Source organism: Gamsiella multidivaricata (genome assembly GCF_025024155.1).
Source record: "Gamsiella multidivaricata strain RSA 2152 chromosome Unknown BC939scaffold_41, whole genome shotgun sequence".
Classification (NCBI taxonomy): Eukaryota; Fungi; Mortierellomycota; class Mortierellomycetes; order Mortierellales; family Mortierellaceae; genus Gamsiella; species Gamsiella multidivaricata.
The window spans coordinates 203,827-225,552 of record NW_026251749.1 but is presented as its reverse complement, the minus strand read 5'-3'; the positions used below and the strand labels follow the sequence as shown (position 1 = coordinate 225,552).

Below are 21,726 nucleotides of genomic sequence, written 5' to 3'. Positions count from 1 at the left end.
TTGTAAAGTATATTAGGGGCGTTGCTTCTTCGGGGGAGTGACGCTGCTTTTGTTTTTTAATAGCGATCGCATTAGGGATGGGAATAAGAAGAGGGCTCAGCAGCAAGAAATAGGATCGGAGAGTTGAACGTGCTTATTTCCAGGGCCAATGCTTCTCCACTCCGCAAATAAACAGACGAGCACACAAACAAACAAGCAATCGAAAGCTGAATACAGCCGTCGATCTGTCAGCCATGAGCCATGCATGGGTGGACACGTGCTCTTTAATAAAACATGATTATGATCTGCAGAGCAGCAGGAGCAATGCTCCTTAGATAAGATCGACTCCTCGGTCTTGAATGTCGTCGTCTTTCCCCTCCTTCCACGGTCCGAACGAACCGCGACATGTGCAAGTCCTTTTCTACACGAGACAGACTTGTTCAACGGACGAAGCACGCCCCTCCTGTGAATGGCACGATCCGCCGCGCCCTTTGCCACATTTCCACACCTCTACTGGAGCGGAAGTACTGTGGTTCATCATCATCATCATCGTCATCGTCATCCTCATTATTTGGATCGCATTTGTTCAACGTCCGATGCATAGATGAGAAAAGAAATAAAGAGGATGCATATGAAATTGCATGCAGATATAAAAAAAAAAAAGCAGTTCTGTCCCTTCCCTCATCTCTTTTATTTATTCCATCACTTTCATCACTTTCACCTTTATTTTCCCACACGTTCACCCGTCTTTCTTCACACTTTACTTTTTTCACTCAAGCAAACAACAACAGCAGCAGCAATAGCAACATCCTTGCATATACCGTTTTCTTGTATCACACATCATAGCAAACCATGAAGAGCTACACTGTCGAGGTCGGACCCCAGGACGTTCAGGGCGAAACTCGGATCCGTCGCTCAGCCATCTCCTCTGAAACCCTGACGGAGCGGCCCTCGGACGATGTCAAGACCATGTACGACGTGATCCAGCACTCTGCACGCGTCCGTCCCAATAGCAACGCAGTCGGATACCGTAAGATCCTCAGTGTGATCGAGGAAGAGAAGGAGATCAAGAAGGTCGTCCATGGCGAGGAGGTCACGACCCAGAAGACCTGGAAGTACTTCAAGCTCTCGGGATACAACTGGTTGACTTATAAGGATGTCAAGGTTGTTGTCGATAGCATCGGTTCTGGACTGAGGAACATTGGAGTCCAGCCCAAGGACAAGATCACCGTCTTTGGTTCCACGAGGTAAACCAAAACACCTGCGAGTGCTTGTTTGTGGGGGGGTTTTTTTAATTTGTACGAGGGAAAGAGAACTTGCACAGCACACTGCTGCTCTCGTCTGGGGGAAGAGGGAGTTTTCTTTTTCTTTTTCGTTTTCATTGCATGGTTCTGTGGGGGGGCTGTCAGTCTACGGATGAAGACGAGGCGGGTGACCCATGAAGAGTGCGATTGGCGCCTGGGTTTCTCGCGTTTGATTTCGACTTTTTTTTTTTTTTTTTTTTTTTTTTTTTTTTTCGTGTCGTTAACACTCTTTATCTCGATTTAACTTTTTTTTTTTCATTTTATTTTTCTGACTTTTCACCATCGCAGTGAGAACTGGCTGCTGGTCGCCCACGGCGCATTCCAACAGAGCGTTACCATCGTCACAGTCTACGACACCCTCGGCGAGGATGGTCTGCTGCACTCCATGAACGAGGCCGAGGTCGCCACCGCATACACCAACGCCAATCTGCTCGCAACCCTCACCAACGTCGCTGGCAAGTGCCCGACTCTCCAGCGGATCATCTACGATGGCGATGCAAAACCACAGGACCTCAAGAACTTGCAGGAGAAATATCCACATATCAAGGTCATCACCCTGGACGAATTGAAGCTGTTGGGATCCGATCAACCTGTCGAGGCCGTCCCACCCACGGCCGAGGATCTTTGCTGCATCATGTATACCTCCGGATCGACTGGAAACCCCAAGGGAGTGCTGCTGACCCACGGAAACTTGACCGGCGCCAGTATGTCCTTGACTCTTTTATGCTTTGGTCCTCATGCAAAAACTATTAACAGCAACAGCCCCCGGACTGGACAGTGTCAGCTCAGCCCAACTGACGCACCAATTTTATCTTTCTCTCTTCGACAGTTGGCGGTGTTGATATCATGCTCAGAAAGTACATTCAGGAGGAGGGCGATGTCCTGCTAGCCTATCTCCCCCTTGCCCACGTGCTCGAGTTCCTTGTCGAGAACGTTTGTCTCTACTGGGGCGTTGCCCTCGGTTACGGCACCCCTCGCACCCTCACCGACGCTTCCGTGCGCGAATGCAAGGGCGACATCAAGGAACTCTGCCCAACTCTGATGACAGGAGTCCCCGCCGTCTGGGAGACCATCCGCAAGGGTGTCCTCGCCCAGATCAACAAGGGCTCACCTCTTGTGCAGTCCATCTTCCATGCGGCCCTCAGCGCCAAATCGTGGTGCCAGGACCGTAAGCTGAGTGCGCTCTCTGGAGCCCTGGATACGGTCATCTTTGACAAGGTCCGGCAGGAGACGGGAGGTCGACTTCGGTATGCGCTCTCGGGCGGTGCACCGATTTCGTTGGAGACACAGCGGTTTTTGTCGACGACGCTGTGCCCGATCCTGCAGGCCTATGGTATGACAGAGTCCTGTGGTATGTGCGCGATCATGACGCCCGAGGTCTTTAGCTACAACCGTGTGGGTCTGCCCGTGCCGTGCACAGAAGTCAAATTGGTGGATGTCTCGGATGGGGGATACCTTTCAACGGACGAGCCATGCCCGCGTGGGGAGGTCTGGATCCGTGGGCCGTCGATCACTTCCGGATACTTCAAGAACCCTGAGGAGACGGCTGCGACGCTCACGGAGGATGGCTGGCTCAAGACTGGAGATATCGGTGAATGGCATCCGGACGGAACGCTTGCGATTATCGATCGCAAGAAGAACCTGGTGAAGCTGTCGAATGGAGAGTACATTGCGCTGGAGAAACTCGAGTCGGTGTACAAGAGTACGGCGTACTGCAACAATATCTGTGTGTGTGCGGATCCGATGGAGTCGAAGCCCGTGGCGTTGATTGTCGCGAGCGAGCCCCGGGTCCATGAGCTGGCGAAGGCCAAGGGGATCGAGGAGCGGGATTTCGAGAAGCTGTGTAAGAATGAGGAGATTGTGCAGGCGGTTTTGGAGGCTTGCCTGGCGACGGGTAAGCGTGCGGGATTGAAGCCCGCCGAGATGTTGCAGGGTGTCTATCTGGAGCCTGAGGAATGGACCGCGGAGGCCGGGTTCTTGACGGCTGCACAGAAGTTGAAGCGCAAGGAGATCAATCACGCATACGTTGAGCAGATCAAGGCCATCTACAGGTCTAGTTAAAGACGGATAGACAGACGGATAGACAGACAGACAGACAGACAGACGGACAGATGTAGCTTTGGCATTGAAGCAGATGGAGCCAAAGATAAAGAAATACTTATTTATACCCCCCAGCCGTTTGCTCGGATAATTGGTTGTGTCCTTTGCTCTGGCACGTCTGGCATTGGCATGCTGGTCTTTTGTTACCTTTGAGACGGAGGATACATCATTTTTTTTATTATTATATTTTGCACAATTACAGGCATGTAGACATACACGATTCTTTTGTAAAGTACAATAAAGCACAACGAAAGAGAGAGAAAGAGAGAAAGAAAAGAGTGGGGAGTAAAAAAAAAAGGAGGGTGGCAGAGGGAAACCGCCGCATCCAAGCATTGACAACGACCTTGGTCCTTTCGGAAAGAGAGGGAGAGAAGGGAAAGAACGAAAGAAGGAACAAATGAATATATACATCCTGGGTCATCAACTGGACTACGTTGCCCTTGGCTCGACTCGAGATAATGTTGGACCGGTCCAATTCTGTCATGGTCTCTGATTTCCTTGCCTTAATTAGACCAGGGCCTGTGCCTCGACAGGTTCCTCGGGCTTGAACCGGGCCTGGAGGAGCTCCCGGATCTGGGGGTATATTTCGTCCGAGGTGTTTCCTGCGAGGCTGACGAGGATGTTGCGTTGTTTGTAGTAGTCCAGCAATGGCTCTGTCAGCTCGTGGTGCTTCTGCAGCCGAATCTTGAAGGTTTCCTATAGGAAGAGGTGAACATGGCATGACATGGGACATGGGGCGTTAGTTTATATAAAAATAAAAATAAAAATAAAAATAAAAATAAAAAGGATAACCGGAAGTGTAAGGCCTTGGCGTAGTTGGGTGTCTGTCTGGGCGTGTGAATATTGCACCCCTCAAGTTGAAGTGTGCACTATCCTGCTCGTCAAGGTCACCGGGGGGGTGTCTTATCGGGTGAAATTGGGAACAAGGTATTGCTTCATTCCTCCTTTTGGGTTGCAACGAGCAGAAAAGCCAAATCCAAAAAAAAAAAAATATATTTCGTGTTTCCCTCTGGTGTCCCGGATCCACTTCCCAGTCCACAGACGGAGTCCCGGGCCCTGTTCCAGTTCTTAGTTAGTTCTGCCTCCACACTGGGTCCTTGATCCTGGCTATCCTGGTTGTCCCTCTTCCCGCTAAGGTTGCCCTGGTAAATGACATCACCCATCGAGCCAATCGGATTCAAGAACTGAGAGCAGCGCTCTCTCTTTTGCCTATCCATGTCCCCGGACTTTTTTTTTTTTTTTTTTTTTTTTTTTTTCAAATGTTTGGTGTCACTGCTGATAATCTTATTAAACTTACAGGATTATCGTCTGGTCGGCGCTCGAGAGGTTCGCCCGTGATATCGTCGACGCCGTGGTTCTTTGGTGGGTTGTATGTCATGTTGTAAACCCTGCCCGATGGAATGTGTACCCAGCGATCTACAGCACGAGCCGAAGAGATGAAGAGCAAGAGGTTGATTGTTAGTAAAAAGACGCAAGGAACAAGAACGATGAAACTTGGCGTATTGTCCGTTGGTGGCAAATGATTGATTCAGTGGCAATGGATTGACATCCTTCATCTTCCCCCTCCGGACTTACCCATGATGCGCTGGAGGATAACGTCCTCTGGAACATCCAGATGAATAACCAGGTTGAGGGACTGGTTCACTTCATCCAAGGTCTTGTCCAGAGTCTTTGCCTGGGTCATGGTCCTGGGGAATCCGTCGAGCAACCAGTTCTGGTCGGGTCCAATCTTGTTCAGCTCCTTGTCAATCAACTGGACCATGACCCCGTCCGAGACAAGAGCGCCGTTCTTCATCTCTTTGGCGGCCTGCTTGCCAATCTCGGTGTGCTGGGCAATGTTCTTGCGGAGGAGATCTCCAGAGGAGATGGTGTTCACGTCAAAGTTGTCCTGAATCCGGCCGGATTGGGTGCCCTTTCCGGAACCCTTTGTAACAGAGAGAAAAAAGAGGGGAGGAGAATAGTTTTGCCAAGTTAGGTTAGTGAAACTGCGCGCCATCATGTGGGGAAAGAGAGTGGCCAATTGCACATGTTCCGATAGACAAGGTTGGTTCCTTCGAGATTATCATGTTGACAAAAACAACGCCCATGCAAGAAACGATGATAATAATAATAATCCGATAAAGATAACCAGGGCGCACGGGCTGCAGCAGCAGACAGCAAGATAGCTGAGAGCTGGTATGCGCGGGAGTTTTGGGGGGAAATGTGGATAGGGTGTAACCTACGGGACTTCCGATGAGCAGGAGACGGAGGGGTGCGTATCCATCGGCCATGTGGGACATTCGCAGACTTGCGGCGGAATTGGAGACGGCCCTCGAGAGGAGAGCGGGGCGGAAGGTGGAGGCGCCTTGGGGCAGCGCCGGGCGAGGGGTGGACTTTAGAGCAGCAGAGGAGAGAAATCGGGATTGGAAGCGGCCATGGGTGCTGGAGAGCGAGAGGACGTGTCTGGACAGAACCATTGATTAGTCAGCAGTGGGGAGGGGAGGGGAGGGGCAGTCGACAGCAATTGGAGGCGGAATGAAAGAGAGAAGAATAAAGAAGAGAGAAGAGAGAGAAAGAGAGAAAGAGAGAGAAAGAGAGAGAAAGAGAGAAGAGAAAGAAAGAAAGAGAGAAAGAGAGAAAGAAAGATGGAGCGGAAAGTGGGGTAAAAGGAAGAACCCTTTGCCCCCTTTTATACCCTCTCTTTAAGGTTCGAGGCAGGGGGAGACTGCTTCTTCTTTGGGCCCATCAACGGCTGTCTGTCCCCTCTGTCCCTCTGTGCAACTGCCTCTTAAGCAGTCTACTTAAGAGGTAGTGGGGCGCGAGTTTCCCACACTCCTCCCCGTCCTCCATCCTCATCAGCCCCATCCCCATCCCCATCCTCCTCCCCATCCCTCATCGCTCCTCTGCTGCCTGCTCATCCCCCTCCCTTTTTTTTCTTTCTTTTTCTTTTTCTTCTCTTCTCTTTGTGATCTCCCTCCTCTGTGTGTGCGCGTGTGTTTGTGTGAAACAAAAATAAGAATTTGAAAGGATCCCCATTATGACCGCTACCAAAGTGAACCCCCAGGAACAGCTGAACCAGTTCCTGGCCCAGTCCAAGGCCGACTCCTTCCTTGACCCGTCCTTTGCCGCCTTCATGGACGACCGCGACCCCCTCAAGGACCTCCGCACTGAGTTCATCATCCCCACCCGCGGTGAAATTGCTCCAGGTAGGAACTCGATAGTAGCTGGCGCCTTGATTTTCGCACGGCATTAACCCTGCATCGCATTTTTTGAATCAACACACTCAATTGGCCTCTTCTTTTCTGGCTGTTCATTCAAATGAATTTAGGCGCCTCGAACCCAGAGGAGAGCTGTATCTACTTTTGTGGCAATTCACTGGGCCTGCTTCCCAAGGCCGTGAAACGCTATGTGAGTGAAGAACTCGAGGTCTGGGGCGAGGGTGCCGTGAACTCTCATTTCAAGCACCGCTTCGGCCGTCCCTGGGTGCGAATCGAAGAGACCGTCCAGGAACAATCCGCCCGGGTCGTTGGTGCGAAGAAGGATGAGGTCGCGATCATGAACACGTTGACGTCGAACCTGCACGCACTCTTTGCGGCGTTCTATACGCCTACGAAGGATCGTCATAAGGTCCTGATCGAGTCAAAGGCCTTCCCCTCGGATCATTATGCGATCGAAAGTCAAATCCGCTGGCATGGATTGGAGCCAAAGGATAGTCTGATTTGTCAAGAGCCCAGGGAAGGGGAGACGCTGCTGAGGACAGAGGATATTTTGGAGACGATTGAGAAGCATGGGGAGGAGATTGCGGTCGTGTGTTTCTCGGGGATCCAGTTCTATACGGGTCAGTATTTTGAGATCGAGAAGATCACCAAAGCTGCGCAAGCCAAGGTAAAAAAAACCAAGCATTCTTTAAAAAAACCCTTCTTGATTGTACCAATAGACGAGCTATGTTCAGCTGACAATATCCTGGATTTTATTTTATTTTATTTTATTTTATTTTTGCACCCAATCGTGTTCTGATAGGGATGCATTGTGGGATGGGATTTGGCGCATGCGGCAGGCAATGTGCCGGTGCAGCTGCACGACTGGAATGTCGACTTTGCGTGCTGGTGCTCCTACAAGTACTTGAATTCAGGCCCCGGAGGCATTGCCGGTATCTTTGTGCACGAGCGCCATGCCAACGACTTTGGTCGTAACCGTCTGGCTGGTTGGTGGGGACACGATAAGGGCACCCGTTTTGATATGGTTAACGGTACAGTCTTGCTCTTCCAAAGAAAAGAAAAAAAGAGAAAAAAAAAAATGAAAAAAAAATACAGTTTATCCATGTAAAAATAATGCGTACTGACCATTCAATAACGCACCCATAGAATTCAAGCCGATTCCAGGCGCTGCAGGATTCCAGCACTCAAACCCCTCGGTCCTTACAACCAGTGCCTTGCTAGGCTCGCTCTCCGTCTTTGAGAAGACGACCATGCAAGACATGCGTGCAAAGTCCTACCTTCTGACCGGATACCTTTACCACCTCCTCATTACAGAATTCTCAACCGATGTCCTCGACATCATCACGCCCTCGGACCCGGAGCAGCGTGGGTGCCAGCTCAGCTTGGTGTTTAAGCGGGGCAAGATGATGGAGATCTTTGAGGAGCTGGCGAAGAAGGCGATCATCGGAGATGAGCGTAAGCCGGATGTGATCCGTGTGGCCCCCACGCCGTTGTATTCGCGGTTTGAGGATGTCCGTAGGTTTGTGGTTGAACTCAAGGAGCTCGTCAAGGAGATTTATCACTAGAGCGTGGGAGCTGTGGTGGAGAGAAGAGGAGAGGAGGAGAATGTATCCCCAAATAAAACGCTGTGCGGATCAAATTGTATCAGATTGCCTGATACAAACATTTAGGATCGTTAATTATTAGCATAGAGGAATTGTTAAAAGCGATGGTCGGAGGTAAGAATATGTAAAGTTTATTTAACAAGAATCCTCTGCGTTGGTGCTGGTATCCATCAATCTACGACTAAAGGAAGCGCCCTCCGAATCCGAATCCGAAGACGGCGATGGTGGAGAACGTGATGATGAAGAAAACGAGCCCGAAGAGTCCGATGAATCCGAAGAGTCCGAAGGGGCGGACAAAGACGACGACGAGGAGGCGTCAGATGACGAATCCCCAGCAGAGAAGCAGAGTGGTTCCTCTTGGATCTCGTATGGCGGACTCGGTGGCGCGATGGGTGCGGACGACGACGACGGTCCTGCCGCCGATGTCGAATAAAACGTTGGGCCATGGTCACTGCTACTGGCCCCATTCCTGTGCATATCTCCTCCATGCCCAACCTCCTGGTTCACGCTCAGAGAACCGGTTCGCGATGCGGATATCGCCGTCTCTGGGGACTCTTCCAACGAGGGCATGACATACGGTGGTGGGAGAAACCTGTCCCTATGGGTCTGCAATTGCTCGATCGTAGAGTGTCTTCTGGGTGCCGATCCAGACGCCAAGGCGGTCTCGAAATACGCGGACGAGACGGGCGTCAGACTCACGGGACGACGTGGCATCGCCGTCGTCGTCGTTGTTGCTGTTGTCCATGTGTGTTGCTCCCCCCGAATCGGCTCTCCACTCAAAAAATGCGACGACGGCGACGACGGTGAAGGGGAGGGGAAGGACTCATTCGGGGATACGGGTGAGTTTGGCATGGAGCTGTCGGATGAGGGGGAGCGGATGGGTGTCCCGTTCGGATAAGTCATTCCCATGGTCGTTTCGTCGAGCCCCAGGCTCAAGCCGGGGACCATCTGGACCTCCTCTCCGACCATCAATAGTAAGGTCGAATCGCGATCCGCGTACACGGGCAAGGGTACTTCATCCTCACTGTCCTCATCATACCCATCCTCATCATCGTCCTGGTTTACAGGGACGATTCCGTATAGCGCCCTGCTACGTCGACGTCGGCTCCCCCTCCTGGGCCTGTGCCGCTCACGATAGTCCATATCCTGATGGACTGGTGCTCCATCTTCCTCAAGTGTCGGGTGTATCAAGATCGGAAACGACAGCTGGAGATCACGTTCCTTTGCGAATGTGCGATCGAACTTGATGAGGACTCGCAACTTGTGGGAGACCGAGAGGGTGTGGGGCCAGGGCAGGGTTGTGGTTTCGAGGACGGTGTTGGGCTGAGGGATCTGGAGACGAGCAGCGGCTCGGAGTTGGCCCCAGGTGTTGGTCGGGATGGTGTAGCTGGAGCAGTCGTGCAGGGCGGAGGTCGAGATGATGGAGGTGTTCATTATTGGGACGACCTTTGGACCGAACCTACGGAGGAGGTCGCAGGGAATGTACGCGAGAGGAGATATGAGACACATGAGTCGCCAGGGCCCGAACCGTAATTCTACCCCTAGAAAACGCTAATTTGACTCATGATAACAGATAACACGAACAAGGCCACTTACAGCTGATGCTCCTCCTCTACAATATAGTACTGTACTTCCTTGACTTTAAGCTGATCTTGCAGAGTCCGCCAACTGGCCTTGAACCCAAACTGCAGCTCTTGGAGCCTTCTAAGGTCTAACTGCTTCGGTACCTGGAACTGGAACTCGATCTTTCCGCGCCGCTTTCCGTGGAAGGAGTGGTCTTCACTCTGTCGGTAATCGATCGTGTCCTGCCATGACTGGACCCGGAAGGGGGTGGTGGCCGTCATATGGTTGTTCACGAGAATGTCTCGCCGGGACAGGACGAGCGTTGCGCGGAGGGTGTACATGATGGAGGAGTCGCCGGCGGTGGTTTTCATGGGGCCGGAGGGGAGGCTGCATAGGTCGGGGTCTGATTGCGGTGAGGGGGTGGAGGGCGATGGAGTAGAGGTGGAGGCCTTGGAGCGTATGTGGGAGGGGAATTCGATCCGGAAGTCGATATCGTTTACGCCTGGGAGCAGTTGGTTCTGTGTCCTGGATGGCGGCGATGCTGGGGTCGTCCCCGAGGGCGACTGCTCTCTCTCTCGTGCTCCTTCTTCAGTATTCGGACTGTCGCGTGGCGCCATTCCAGTCTCCGCATTTCCCTGCGCTAATGCCGAGTTCCTCCTTCCGGTGGCACTGTGGCCCTCAAAGAGAATCTCCTTCGATACATTCAAGAAGACCTGCTTGGCTTTGATGGTCCTGGAGCCCTGTCGACTGCAGATGCGGGTGGTGCCGGTGACGGTGAGGACGAGGGACTTGTAGATACAGGGGCGTTTGGCGAGGACGCGAACCTTGCCCGAGAGAGCGCAGGTGGATGGGTGGTGGACACAGAGGTGGACGGTTGAGGAGGAGGGGATGATGTCCAGGGCCGTGACCAAGTCGTTGAACAGCTTTCCGACCATCTCTGGCAAAGGGTTCGAGAGAGGATGGAGACGAGAAAGAGGAGGAAATAGGGCTTAGGCGGCAGAAGAGTGGCGAGGTGTGAGGAGTGGTGAAATGGGGACTTTGCCACAGGGGGGTGCGCGTGTGTCTGAGTGTGAAATATGAAATACGCTCGTGGGCACAGTTCGTTGAGAAATAGGAATCAGTCCGGGATGGAGAGAGAGAAAGGAATGAGAGTTGGAGTTGGAGTTGGAGAAGAAGAGGAAGAAGAAGAAGGAGAAGAGGAAGAAGAAGAGGAAGAAGAAGAGGGAGAAGAGGAAGAGATGGGTATTATTATTGTTGTTGCTTATTTGCTACTATTTGTTTGCTACAGCTATTATTGTTGTTGTTGTTGTTGTTGTTGTTGCTGTAGTGTGCTGTTTCTCAATGGGGGGTTTAACATGGTCCTGTAATCTGTCTGACCCTTTCATTATTGCATTGTGTGCATCGCCTCCCTCCTCCTGTGGACTGTAGCAGCAACAGGGACACTCGGTCCCACTCAAACATATTCATTACCGATTCAACCTCTTCATAACTGATCGCCTTATCTCTCCTATCCGCCGACAGCTCCATTTCACCTAGCTTGGTTCCCGCCCCTTTCCCTCTCCACCTACACTTCTGTGGCGTGTTTTACGGTTGGATGCATATGAGCATTATTTTAGATTGATTGGATCTGTCTATCGAGATATGTCTAGCTATGCAGTTTAAGAGTCGGAAACAACAATCCGCCTCTGTGGCAGGGGTCGTAGGAGGCAGCACAGCAGCTTGAGAAGCAGTGGACTGTGCCATCTCTCCATCCCTTGACACATCCAATGCTCAGTGTCCAAGTGAGCATATTCGCCCCGTAGATGTTGTCCACGGAACCCGGCTTGGTAATAACCGGCTGAAAGCTAAGAAGGGGGATGATAGCCCCGGCTGTGTACACGACATACACACGCACAACGACAAATGGACACTGGCGGACTAGTGCTCATTTCCTGCAAACTATAAGAAGCGCGGGGCACAAGACCTCTTTGACATGACTGGTCGGCAGAGGAGGATTTCCCATGAGCTTTCGCTTTATTTCCATGTCCGACTCCACCCCGGCGCACACAGACACAGACACAGGCACGCACACGTCTGGCGGTGCCAGTGCAAGCCTGCAATTAGTCCGCACCCCTTCCAGCCTCCCTTCTCTGCCACACATCCTTCATTCATCCGCTGGAGTGTTTTCCTTCTGTCCGCGACATGTTATTAATACTTACTAATGGACGTAATATGCATTCACAGCCCGCGTATAGCCACTAACAAGCCCACTTGGCTGCTACTGGACCAAGCCCAATACATTTACATATTCTCGCGAGAGCGACAGCCTACATGCACATGTGGTCTAGCACCGGACGACATGAGTAAAGTCGTCATGAGCTTGTGGAAAAAGCCAGCGAACGGGTATCCCTGTGGGACTTATGGGAGATCCCTTTTATGTGCATTATCACATGTCGGTAGAACGAATAGGCTTCGTCTGATGACTGCGGGCGTATAGACTATGAGTGCACAGTGCCACCTCCTCCTTTTCGCTCATTCCTCCTCAGCACTCCTTTCCTGACCCTTTCGACGACGACGGCATCAGCACCAGCGACAAGGGCTTCTACGACCGCAACAGCAACGACCAAGAAGACATATTTCCTCAGCAAGGCAAAGAAAGACAAGGACCTGAAGGATGCCAGGAACGACTATTAATCTTTATTTCGTGCGACATGGACAGCGCATCGACCAGGTCGACTTTTCTTGGGCAGGCACATCGCCCTGTCCGCAGGACCCACCATTGACAGAACAGGGCAAGCACCAGGCCAGACAGACCGGCAAGATAATCCGCGACTTTGCTCACGAGTCCCGCTCCTCTGGATCTTCATTCTCTACCTCTTCAGCAACCAGTCTTGGCACCACTGCAGCAACTGCGATGGAAAGCGGGCCACAGCATTGGACTCTGCAGAGAATCACGCCGCCTGACTCTCCCAGCCTCAACCGCTTCTGTCTCGACACTCACGAGCATCAGAGTACCATGTGCAGCACCAGTCAAGGAGGCGCTCACGGTGACATTCCATCACTCGAGACCCACCAGACTGGCTGCAATAGCAACCTTGGTGGCACTGGTCGCCGCCGCAGCAGCGAGAACAGGCGGAAGCATCACTTTGCGATCGTGACAAGTCCGTTCCTGAGGTGCTCGCAGACTGCGATCGAGATGGCCATCGGTATGCGCATGGCCTCCCCTTCTTCGATAGGGGAGAAGGAGTTGGATGCCAAGAAGCTGGGCGGTGAAGTCGACGGCGACGACAGGGACCTGGTCACTGTCTCAGTTGAGTCAGGGCTCGCAGGCAAGTATTTGGCCTTGGTTTTCTCTTGTCTCTGGGTGTGTTGTTTGTGGATGGTGATTGCATTCACTCCATGCCATGGAGGGCTTCATTCCCTCTGTTCATTCCTTCTCATTCCTTTCCTTTTTCTTTTCGTTTGACTCCACACGTTCGTTGGACGGACGACCATGTGTTTGTCTATTATTTATTTTTTTCTTTGTGTACCCTGTATCATGTGGGAGGAAAACGACCCTTTCGAGAAGAGGTGGCCGAGCGGTTTAAGGCGGTGTTCGCGGGTTCACTCGTACTACTCTTTCTTGGGCGGCTGTTAGTATGTCTTTACAGCCATGGAGAGTGCGGATATATTAAACACACTATCTTTTCCCGTGCATCCTTTCAATAGAATGGCTGTCCCTCGAATATGTCTCCGAGCCAGTGCCCGACTCGATCATCGTCCAGCGGATGCAGGACTTTGCGCTGTCGAGACGAGACCATGAGCAGTACTACTCCATCGACTGGAAATACTCTGCCAAGGAACGACAGCTCCCCAACTGGCCCGAGACCCGGGAGGAGATGCAGACCAGACTGGAACAGACACTCGCTCATATCCTAGCCGCTTACACCGGTCCAGCAGCCAAGGTTAAGGATAAGGATCGCGATCTCTCCATCGTCTTTGTTACCCATGCCTCCCCCGTCAATGGTAAGGTCTTTTCATTCCTCTCTTTCTGCGGTTGTAGCCAATCCCACCGAGTGGGATTCCTGCCTCTTGCCTTATATCTAATCAATGTTCGATTGTAATTATTTTTTCTTCACAGCTCTGCTAGAGGCATGTCTGCAGATGCCGGTGCTGGTCCCGGTTCCGAATTGCTCAATCTCACGTTGTCGCTGGACGCCTTCATCGACCATGGAGGACGAATGGCCTTTGTCCGGTCATACGGCGAACGGTACCAACAAAGACTATGAGCCAGTATTGTTGGATGCTTTGATGCAATCAAGACTCACACAGATCGTCGCCCAGGAAGAAGGGCGATGGCTTCTGGACTATCAGACTTATACCGCACATCTCGATCGAGATCTTCGTCGCTAGGTCCCTTTTTTGCTTTTGAAGAACCAGTTGTATACCTTCCATTCCTAGGTTCAGATTCATTCACAGTGAACTGTACATATCCTTCGATCCTTATATCCGGCTGCTCTTTAAGATGCACATTCTTTTTTCTTTTTTCTGTACTATAGTATTTGTGTCAAATAAATTCCAAGAAGTGAATTGTTTCGCGAAAGGGTTATTTTATTGGAAGCATGTTGTCAAAACAGATATCAAAGCAAGTTGCAAGCATATAATGAGGCAGAGCAATAAAGAATCGCAACGGGGCATGAGATATCGCTTCCCCTTAGAACTATTTCGGACGCGGAATTTTTTTTTTTTTTTTTTTTTTTTTGGCGCGCATTTGACCCTCCTTCAGACCAACATGTTGGTCTCCTTGCGCTCATTCAGCATCTTCAAGAAGACGACCATGATATCATCGAACTTCGGGCACCGATCATGATATCTCCACATCACCGACTTTCTCTTCCACCCTTCCTCCTCTCCTCCGTCCTTCATCCCTCCCTCACCGTCCTCAGCGCCCTCGCCGCGTAACATCGCAGGGGCCATGTTCTCGATCAAGAAACCGGCATAAGAAGGAACGAGGGCCCAGTGGAGGTAGGCCCATTCGAAGAGCTCTTGGATGGCGAGTTCTGGATCTAACCGGGCGAGGAGGACGAGTTTCGAGAGCTGGATGAGGCCACTGATTTGGAAGCTCTGTCCGGCTTCGTAGAGGTCGCGCCAGGAGAAATCTAGAGCCAGGGAAGTTTGAACGAAAATAGGGAGGAGAAGAAGGGTGAGTGAGTCGTGAGTAGATTTGAAGCCGAGGTGGAAGGCCCCATCCGGGCATCTAGAGGGGGGTCGACATACTTGTTGTGTGCGGCGCCGCCATCGAAGACTGACCTCCTGTAGACAGATCTGTACCCTCACGCTCACGCTCTACTGTCGCGATAGAATTCGATCCTGGACCCTCCATCCGCTCATCAGACCTCGCGGGTTCCACTACCGCCTCAGTTCTTCCCGAATCTGGTCGTCTGCGTTGCGAAGTAGGAGTAGGAGTAGAGGTCAACTCCGCGAGGCTTGTAGGGATATGTCCCATGTACATGTAGTGTAAGATCGCCCGGAAGATATTCGGACTCGCTCCACGGATCTCGACCTGCGTTCGGACTCGGTTCGTCCGCGTGGTTGTCGTTGTGTCGATTCCATCGGCACGGTCCTGTTGCAGAACCTCCGGAGCCGTCCCACGTTGTTGTCGTTGTCGCAATGTTGGGATAGCCAAAGGTGGAGTTAGAGGCGGTGGAGGAGTGGGATGGAGTGGTCGTGCGTATCCTTCCTCATCGACAGCATACTGGCTGCTCGGATTGATGTTGCTACTGTTGCTGCTGCTGCTGGCGTACATGGCTGCGTCCATAGTGTTTGTTTCCATCGCCTCAACACCTTGCGTACCCATTCCAGTTCTCAGTCCCGCGCCTATCCCAATTCCTGCTCCCATGCCTGAAGACAAATCCGTAGAGGTCGCCGCTTCCCTGGCGGCACGCTCGAGCAAGGCACGGAAGAACCCAAAGCTCTCCAGTACAACAGAATGCGCATAAAAGACCTCTCCCGAGGGACGGACTGTGATCGCCACATCCTTTGAGATGGTGTCGTAGTAAAGCTCCTTTAGGTTCCGTCGACAGTATGCAGAATTCTGTTGTCGGATCAGGGGGAGGGGTTCGTCTGGGTGTATGCTTGCGCTTGGAGAAGAAGAGTGAGAGAGTCGTTCGGGAGGGAAGGTTGTTAGGCAGAGCGTGAAGCCGTAAGAGGCTTCGTTGTAGCTGATCGCCGAGGGGTCCAGGTGCACTATAAAGGGCGTACGAACACACACATACATCCACATACATCCACACAAAAGGGATAACGGTATGGAGCATGGTTATTGACAGGTCAGCAACAAAGCATGGCAAACAGACTTCACATATAAAAGAACCACGCACTATAGCTGTTACTGTTGAAGCACTTACCAAGGATGCCTCCACGCTCGATCAGCCTTTTGCCAACGATCCGTCGCGTCAACTCTACCTGGCGACTCTTGTACCCGACCACTTGAATTGACTTTAACCTAGCGACCTTTTCTCTCCGCCCTCCTGATGCTCTGCTCGTCCCACCACCAGCACTAGTGCCACCGCCACCGACGATGCTTGGACAGAACTGGACTCTGACGGCGGTTCGAATCTTGCGGTCGTGGACTTGTTCGATAAAGATGCAATGCCAAGACGGGTTCACACTCAAGACCGTGGCACTCACGTCTCCGGCCGCCGCAGGACTCGAGCGTTTGGGGATGTCAATGTTCAGGGTCACTTCGATCGGAGGTTCGGACGAGCCTTCGGGAGAGAGGAGGTCGTCTTCAAGGGAGGACATGTGGATGTCGTGCATGTCATCGGTGTTTCTGGAGAGATCATGTGGGGATTGGACAGCGAATGGGGCCTGGGGCGGGAGGCGTGATTCTTCTGCGGGCTCCGATATGGTCGGTGCCGTCGACGGCGCAGGCGGTGCGTTTATAGGCTGCTCTATTGGAGTCGCTCCTGCTGTTGTTGATGTCGTTGTTGCCGCCGCCTCTCTGGTCTCTGGGGGAGGAGGCGACTGGAATCTGGGCGAGCGTCTCAATACCTGTAGCTCTCTTCCTCTTCCTTGGCCCTGCTCCGTGGACTCTGCAGGAGGTGTAGAAGCAGTATTCCTCCGATTACGCTGCAACGGCGTCGGCGTCGGCTGCATGGACTGGGCCACACTCGTTTCAGGCGTCTGTCGTTGAGCGCGTGTGCGAGGGGGTATCGGGTACGGGTCTCCTGCTCTTCCAGTCCGGTTCGTCGACAATGACGATGAAGATGTTGGGAGATTAAGCGCGCGCTGCAAGTACGTCGCCGATCCTGATACTAGACCTGGCACTGGACTTTGGCCTGGAGCTACTCCGGATATCGGCTGTGTGGACGTCCATGGATTCGAGACTCCCAGTGGGATCGAATAGGTTGGTGGGCGGATGTACACCGGCATTCCTGGGACTTGGTGTTGCTGTTGCGGGTGCGACTGAGTCCGGGACGTGATCGCGAGATACTGTCCCCTTCCAGGCTCCTCCTCTTTGTCCTCCTGTTGCTGTTGGCGTATTTCGGTTCTCGCGGTGCTCGGAGTCTGAGACCGGAGTTGATACATCTGTTGTCGAAAGTGCTCCTGCTGCTGATGCTGCTGTTGTTGTCGCGGATCCAGTCGCTGTCGCAGCTGCTCCATCGTCGTTCCAGCGCCTGCCGCCACGGCCGTACTCGCAGGAGTAGAAGTGGGAGTGGGAGTTATAGGTGCGCTGTGGTGCCACATCTGCGAGACTACCGGAGTGTGCGTTGTCGAACTCAGGCTCTCGTAAGGCTGTGCTGGCTGATGCTGCTGGAATCGAAGCGCATGTTGGGATGGATCCGTTGGGGTGTTGGTGGTGGTGGTGCTGGCGCTGGGCTGCTGCTGGTAAGACGGGAACGCTGGTGCGATTTGCTGCATGTGCAAAGTCGACGAAGAGTGGGCACGGAAGAGAGGTTGTGGGCGTGGAGTAGCGTTGTGGGGGCCTGGTGGAGGCGGCGGGGGCATTGCCTGCAGTTGTGGCTGTGGATGTTGCTGTTGCTGAGATTGTAGAGTGCGTCGTGGAGGCATCGTCGGGTCTTCGAAGGAAGAGCGATGGAGAGGGTGTCAAAGGTCTGTGGATGCTGAAGAGTGCCAAAAGAGAAGAGAAAAGAGAAAAGATGCGAAGTGGAGGGGAAAATGCGATGGATGAGGAGGAGATGAGGTCGTGTGCGCTACAGAGTGATCGCTCGCTGATAGTTCGCATTTCCAGAAACAGGGAGATGATGTCTTTTGTGCTCAAGGGCTGACATTCCTCCCGATGATAGCGGGTCTAGTTGTTCATGGCTTTAATGGTGGTGATGATGATGATGATGATGATGACTATTATTACTACGGTAGTGTCTCGAGAAAGGATGGTACAGAGCATTAATAATGGAATATTATGGGGACAGACGCGTGAGGGCGATAAAGTATGGGTACGGGAATAAGCCTAGGTAATCATGCTGGCACGACGCCATCTAGTTTCGTGGTTGACCGCTCTGTCGGCGCCGTCTCCGACGATGCCACCGTGTCCGAGGTCGCGGTCGAGGACGATGCCGATGAGGTCGATCTGTACGAATCATTCGTCTCCATTGTCCCTGTATCAACCGCTCCGGCATCCTCCCCTGAAGACCGATGGATCAAGAACAACCGCCCATCATGCTGCAAAATATCGTTTAGGAACGATATTGTCTACAGCAATTCAACCGTGGGTTAGCGACCTATGAATCCCATCAACCCTTTTCTTCTCATCGAACCATCGATCGCATGAGGAGCACTTACGTTGTCGAATCCTGCAAAAGCCATGGGTTGTGATAGTCTCGAGTCGAGGTCGATGTACGCGCCATTCGAGAGCCGTAGGATCCCAAACCAATGCTGGCCCTTCCAGAAGGGAACCCAGCGGGGCGGTGTCGGCACATGGACAATCAGGCCCACCATCGACTCATCCTGCTTGCTTAAACATTCCGCAATATCTAGTATATCGCAGGCGCATGGAGTGTAAAGGTCCAAGGTTAATAAAAGGTCTACTGCAAACACGATAGTAACAGAGGAAAGAGAGGATACCTGCCTCGCCTTGCATCAAACCAGGTGAGCGTGCAGCCCTGTTGGTTCAATGCCGCTTCGAGTACAGTGACATCGTAATATCCCATGCCTCTACCAACAGAAAAAAGAACCAGGAGAAACCAGAGTAAAACACTTAGCAACAGCATGTAGCACAAATATATCATTCTCGTACAAAACAGATGGAACACATTAAAACGCATGGCCATTTACAGGGGACTCTTGTACGGATTCTTCCATATCGTCTTTTGCAGACTCTCCTGCGCGACCTGGCGGAGGTTCTCTGCAATCATATCAAGATCTGTTGTTGAGAAAACAGGGCCTTGCAACTAAAATTGCAGCCAACCAAACGTCAGTGGGTTACCCTACCCCTTCAAGCGGAATGGGGCGACGAACAGCGAGTCAATACCGTACCAGGTTGTTGAGTGTGTGCTGTTTAGAAACATAAAAAGGTATGGGGCAGAAACGCGTTAGCATTGCCACAGATTTATCCAGCGTTGTGGGGCTGCGTACCGAAAAGACAAGTCGCTGGAGAATGATATCGACCCACATTCCTCCCACAGCAAATGACACATATGAGCATCGGACGGTACCTTGCCGCATTGGCCCTGGCTCTGGCACTCGTGGTAAAGAGACCGGGTCGAGGTTATTTGCGCCATGGAATGAGAATGCTGCTTCGGGCGGTGAATGGCAAATGTGGAGACAGGCGGTGCCATCAACCTTTCTTCACCCTTATGCACAAAGGCTCCTTTCCTCGCTTTCTTTTATATGGTCACATGGCGCCCTTTATTTCTTTAATGCGGTGTGGCATGATGACATATCCGCTCGTCTGGTCTATCCAAGCACTCCTTCCTACTCATCCGCGATACTTCTTGAAGGTCTCCACAATGCTCTCGCCAGACTTCAACGCAGTCATGCATTGGTCATCCACCGCCGTCGACTTTTTGCAATGCGCCTCCACCTGCGCCAGCATATCCTTTGGAATAACAACGACTCCATCCGTATCTGCAACAATATAGTCACCCGGATGGATTGTCACTGCAGGATGGTTCGGGTTCGGTTGCATCTCAATCGGTATGTTCAGTGTCGTCGCCCGTGTGAATGGTCCTGCACCCATGATCGAAGTTGCCTTTGCAAACACCTATCCTCCCGGGTGAGATACAAAGAACGAGAAAATGGGTGTTACAAAAAACCGACCTGAAGGAGAGTATGTGTGCAGACAGCTGAACAAGAACGAGGGCTCATACAGGGAAGCCGGCTTCGCGCTGCTCGTTTAAGTCTCGGATACGCCCATCGACCACAACCCCGAGTGCGCCTTTGATCTGTGCACGTGCGGTCATCAGTCCGCCCCAGACGGCGTTCACCATATTAGCGGGCTGCGAGATACAGACGACGCTCCCTTCAGGGATCGCATCAACAAAGTGCTGGTCAGACTTCGGCGACTCTTTGTCCGTCACTGGAACCATCTACCCGAAAAGAACGGAACGAGCGCGTTAGACGTTGGATCCAGGGGAAACAGATCGGATTCAAAGAATCAGCGCTTTGGTGGGGTACCTTCACAGTATAGGCAGGACCAAAGACTGCACAGGTAATAAAAAGACGTTGAAGACAGCTCAGAAGGTTAATGCAGGTCCGCGGGGAGGAATATGGATCAGGACATGGTAGTGTGGTCGAAGCGACTTGGTTGTACCTCGGGTGTAGCCGGCCTTGTACTGAGGGCTCCAGAGATGAATGTCAGGAATGTAACCTGCACTTGGCACCTTGAGTGCCAGGAGTGCGTCAGCGACGTCGCAGCTTGCATAGAAGGGCAGTTTCTCGGTGGTTGGTTCGGATGCCATGGCGAGGGGGTGATGGGAAAAGGGAATGGAATGGATGAGATGGATTCGCAATGCAACGGGCAGCACCTTCTCAGGGAGCCCGCAACGGTGGGAAAAAAATAAAATACATTTCAATGGCATACGCGACGCGGTCGCGTATAAATAAAAGAACACGCGCTTTTAATGGTACGAAAGACGGACATGGGTCCCTTGGCCTCTGCTCTCCAGCCGCACGCGGTTCCTCAGTCTCTGCCGCTGCCCATCTCCTCTTTCCTTCACATTCTCCATCCCCTTGTCCTCCTCCACAGTCATCGACGCGTTCTTGAACGAAGTCTTCAGCGCGACCTGATCCGTGTATGCCCTGGGCTACATTCAGACAGCATCCAAAAAAGTGTAGAAAGACATAAGAAAAAAAAAAAAGGTCAAAACGACAACACCCCGAAAGACCCCTGTGACCAAGCTATCTCCCTTACCAGCGCAACATCCACACCCAATCGTCCTGATATGGCCTTCACGTCCAGCCTTGTCCTCGGTACCTTCGCGACAGACACCACAACCGCGCCCACAGGGGACACTGCCGACACATCCAGGGTCTTTCCACGTCCCGATCTCACTTCTCTGGCCTCCATACCGCTTAGCACAGAGTACACGTCCACCCTATCCGCCCGTATGCCCTTTATTGCGATCCTCCCCTGCTGGTTTGTAATGCGAGTCTTCTTGTAGATCGTGTCCCTATCCTGCACGTCCACATCCATGACCGTTCCCTCCAGCTGTAGAGAGCACAACTCCATGTGAGGCCTGCGAGGAATTGTGAGCTCCACGTCTAGTGTCAAAGGACATACAATCGATGTCCACTCCAGTCCTGACGTCCTTGCTCCATCAATCTTGGCGGGGTCCTGCTCTCCTATAGGGGTGTATCGATAAGAATTCTTTCTCTGTTTCTTCCACTGGCAAGAGTAATCCTTTGGGTGGTCTTGATGATAGTGCCGTTTTATACCTCGGCTTCGCTTATCGCGCATGCCAGAACAACAGTGGCGGTGACTCGTTCCTTGTGCACCATGCCTACTACCACACGATCCCCTCACCATTGCAACATATCCTTGATCAACACGCTCCTGAT

The 21,726-nt window shown here is 52.3% G+C and overlaps 9 protein-coding genes across 9 annotated transcripts; 3 read left to right on the top strand and 6 right to left on the bottom strand.

Annotated features, from left to right (window-relative positions):
• The first annotated feature begins 641 nt into the window (after positions 1–641).
• Positions 642–3,462, top strand: BC939DRAFT_196120 (uncharacterized protein). The gene is made up of 3 exons (XM_051550568.1): positions 642–1,226; positions 1,572–2,014; positions 2,113–3,462. Exons 1-3 carry the CDS (start codon positions 832–834, stop codon positions 3,342–3,344), a joined length of 2,070 nt encoding a protein of 689 aa, XP_051411246.1. The 5' UTR covers positions 642–831; the 3' UTR covers positions 3,345–3,462.
• A 155-nt stretch (positions 3,463–3,617) lies between these two features.
• Positions 3,618–5,614, bottom strand: BC939DRAFT_196130 (adenylate kinase-domain-containing protein). Its single transcript, XM_051550569.1, has 3 exons — positions 4,959–5,614; positions 4,681–4,799; positions 3,618–4,079 (listed from the first exon to the last, which is right to left on the bottom strand). Exons 1-3 carry the CDS (start codon positions 5,380–5,382, stop codon positions 3,891–3,893), a joined length of 732 nt encoding a protein of 243 aa, XP_051411245.1. The 5' UTR covers positions 5,383–5,614; the 3' UTR covers positions 3,618–3,890.
• A 785-nt stretch (positions 5,615–6,399) lies between these two features.
• Positions 6,400–8,145, top strand: BC939DRAFT_398229 (kynureninase; the record flags this gene model as incomplete). Its single annotated transcript, XM_051552411.1, has 4 exons — positions 6,400–6,568; positions 6,691–7,247; positions 7,383–7,611; positions 7,727–8,145. The coding sequence occupies 4 exons, from the start codon at positions 6,400–6,402 to the stop codon at positions 8,143–8,145; spliced, it is 1,374 nt and encodes a 457-aa protein (XP_051411244.1).
• Positions 8,146–9,524: 1,379 nt separating this feature from the next.
• BC939DRAFT_454561 (uncharacterized protein) lies at positions 9,525–10,970 on the bottom strand (the record flags this gene model as incomplete). The annotated part of the gene is made up of 2 exons (XM_051556081.1): positions 9,808–10,970; positions 9,525–9,713 (listed from the first exon to the last, which is right to left on the bottom strand). A coding segment is annotated over exon 1 (873 nt), but the record flags the coding sequence as incomplete, so codon positions are not given.
• A 1,266-nt stretch (positions 10,971–12,236) lies between these two features.
• Positions 12,237–14,308, top strand: BC939DRAFT_454557 (histidine phosphatase superfamily). The gene is made up of 3 exons (XM_051556080.1): positions 12,237–13,055; positions 13,435–13,731; positions 13,847–14,308. The coding sequence occupies exons 1-3, from the start codon at positions 12,401–12,403 to the stop codon at positions 14,116–14,118; spliced, it is 1,224 nt and encodes a 407-aa protein (XP_051411242.1). The 5' UTR covers positions 12,237–12,400; the 3' UTR covers positions 14,119–14,308.
• Positions 14,309–14,487: 179 nt separating this feature from the next.
• BC939DRAFT_504069 (uncharacterized protein) lies at positions 14,488–17,778 on the bottom strand (the record flags this gene model as incomplete). Its single annotated transcript, XM_051560479.1, has 3 exons — positions 14,488–14,864; positions 14,983–15,951; positions 16,113–17,778. 3 exons carry the CDS (start codon positions 17,776–17,778, stop codon positions 14,488–14,490), a joined length of 3,012 nt encoding a protein of 1,003 aa, XP_051411241.1.
• Positions 17,779–18,017: 239 nt separating this feature from the next.
• On the bottom strand, positions 18,018–19,547 carry BC939DRAFT_454549 (Josephin-domain-containing protein). The gene is made up of 5 exons (XM_051556079.1): positions 19,383–19,547; positions 19,204–19,221; positions 19,003–19,118; positions 18,797–18,882; positions 18,018–18,701 (listed from the first exon to the last, which is right to left on the bottom strand). Exons 1-5 carry the CDS (start codon positions 19,503–19,505, stop codon positions 18,442–18,444), a joined length of 603 nt encoding a protein of 200 aa, XP_051411240.1. The 5' UTR covers positions 19,506–19,547; the 3' UTR covers positions 18,018–18,441.
• BC939DRAFT_454546 (ribonuclease E inhibitor RraA/Dimethylmenaquinone methyltransferase) lies at positions 19,548–20,807 on the bottom strand. The gene is made up of 4 exons (XM_051556078.1): positions 20,480–20,807; positions 20,344–20,369; positions 20,037–20,255; positions 19,548–19,930 (listed from the first exon to the last, which is right to left on the bottom strand). Exons 1-4 carry the CDS (start codon positions 20,745–20,747, stop codon positions 19,646–19,648), a joined length of 798 nt encoding a protein of 265 aa, XP_051411239.1. The 5' UTR covers positions 20,748–20,807; the 3' UTR covers positions 19,548–19,645.
• BC939DRAFT_504066 (uncharacterized protein) lies at positions 20,787–21,625 on the bottom strand (the record flags this gene model as incomplete). Its single annotated transcript, XM_051560478.1, has 3 exons — positions 20,787–20,972; positions 21,080–21,510; positions 21,604–21,625. The coding sequence occupies 3 exons, from the start codon at positions 21,623–21,625 to the stop codon at positions 20,787–20,789; spliced, it is 639 nt and encodes a 212-aa protein (XP_051411238.1).
• Between the last annotated feature and the right edge of the window lie 101 nt (positions 21,626–21,726).

Excerpts from the sequence above, each read along its gene's own strand:
- BC939DRAFT_196120 (XM_051550568.1), top strand. The coding sequence starts at position 832 with ATGAAGAGCTACACTGTCGAGGTCGGACCCCAGGACGTTCAGGGCGAA. Across the intron at positions 1,227-1,571 it reads ACCGTCTTTGGTTCCACGAG|TGAGAACTGGCTGCTGGTCG; the intron begins GTAAACCAAAAC and ends TCACCATCGCAG. Across the intron at positions 2,015-2,112 it reads CTTGACTCTTTTATGCTTTG|TTGGCGGTGTTGATATCATG; the intron begins GTCCTCATGCAA and ends TCTCTTCGACAG.
- BC939DRAFT_454549 (XM_051556079.1), bottom strand. The coding sequence starts at position 19,505 with ATGGCACCGCCTGTCTCCACATTTGCCATTCACCGCCCGAAGCAGCAT. Across the intron at positions 18,883-19,002 it reads AATCCGTACAAGAGTCCCCT|AGGCATGGGATATTACGATG; the intron begins GTAAATGGCCAT and ends TTCTGTTGGTAG. Across the intron at positions 18,702-18,796 it reads CTGGTTTGATGCAAGGCGAG|ATATTGCGGAATGTTTAAGC; the intron begins GCAGGTATCCTC and ends GCGATATACTAG.
- BC939DRAFT_454557 (XM_051556080.1), top strand. The coding sequence starts at position 12,401 with ATGCCAGGAACGACTATTAATCTTTATTTCGTGCGACATGGACAGCGC. Across the intron at positions 13,056-13,434 it reads AGTTGAGTCAGGGCTCGCAG|AATGGCTGTCCCTCGAATAT; the intron begins GCAAGTATTTGG and ends TCCTTTCAATAG. Across the intron at positions 13,732-13,846 it reads CCATGCCTCCCCCGTCAATG|CTCTGCTAGAGGCATGTCTG; the intron begins GTAAGGTCTTTT and ends TTTTCTTCACAG.
- BC939DRAFT_196130 (XM_051550569.1), bottom strand. The coding sequence starts at position 5,382 with ATGATGGCGCGCAGTTTCACTAACCTAACTTGGCAAAACTATTCTCCT. Across the intron at positions 4,800-4,958 it reads TATCCTCCAGCGCATCATGG|ATCGCTGGGTACACATTCCA; the intron begins GTAAGTCCGGAG and ends CTCGTGCTGTAG. Across the intron at positions 4,080-4,680 it reads GCCGACCAGACGATAATCCT|GAAACCTTCAAGATTCGGCT; the intron begins GTAAGTTTAATA and ends CTCTTCCTATAG.
- BC939DRAFT_454546 (XM_051556078.1), bottom strand. The coding sequence starts at position 20,747 with ATGCCATTGAAATGTATTTTATTTTTTTCCCACCGTTGCGGGCTCCCT. Across the intron at positions 20,256-20,343 it reads GTCCTGCCTATACTGTGAAG|ATGGTTCCAGTGACGGACAA; the intron begins GTACCCCACCAA and ends CTTTTCGGGTAG. Across the intron at positions 19,931-20,036 it reads AGCGCGAAGCCGGCTTCCCT|GTGTTTGCAAAGGCAACTTC; the intron begins GTATGAGCCCTC and ends CCGGGAGGATAG.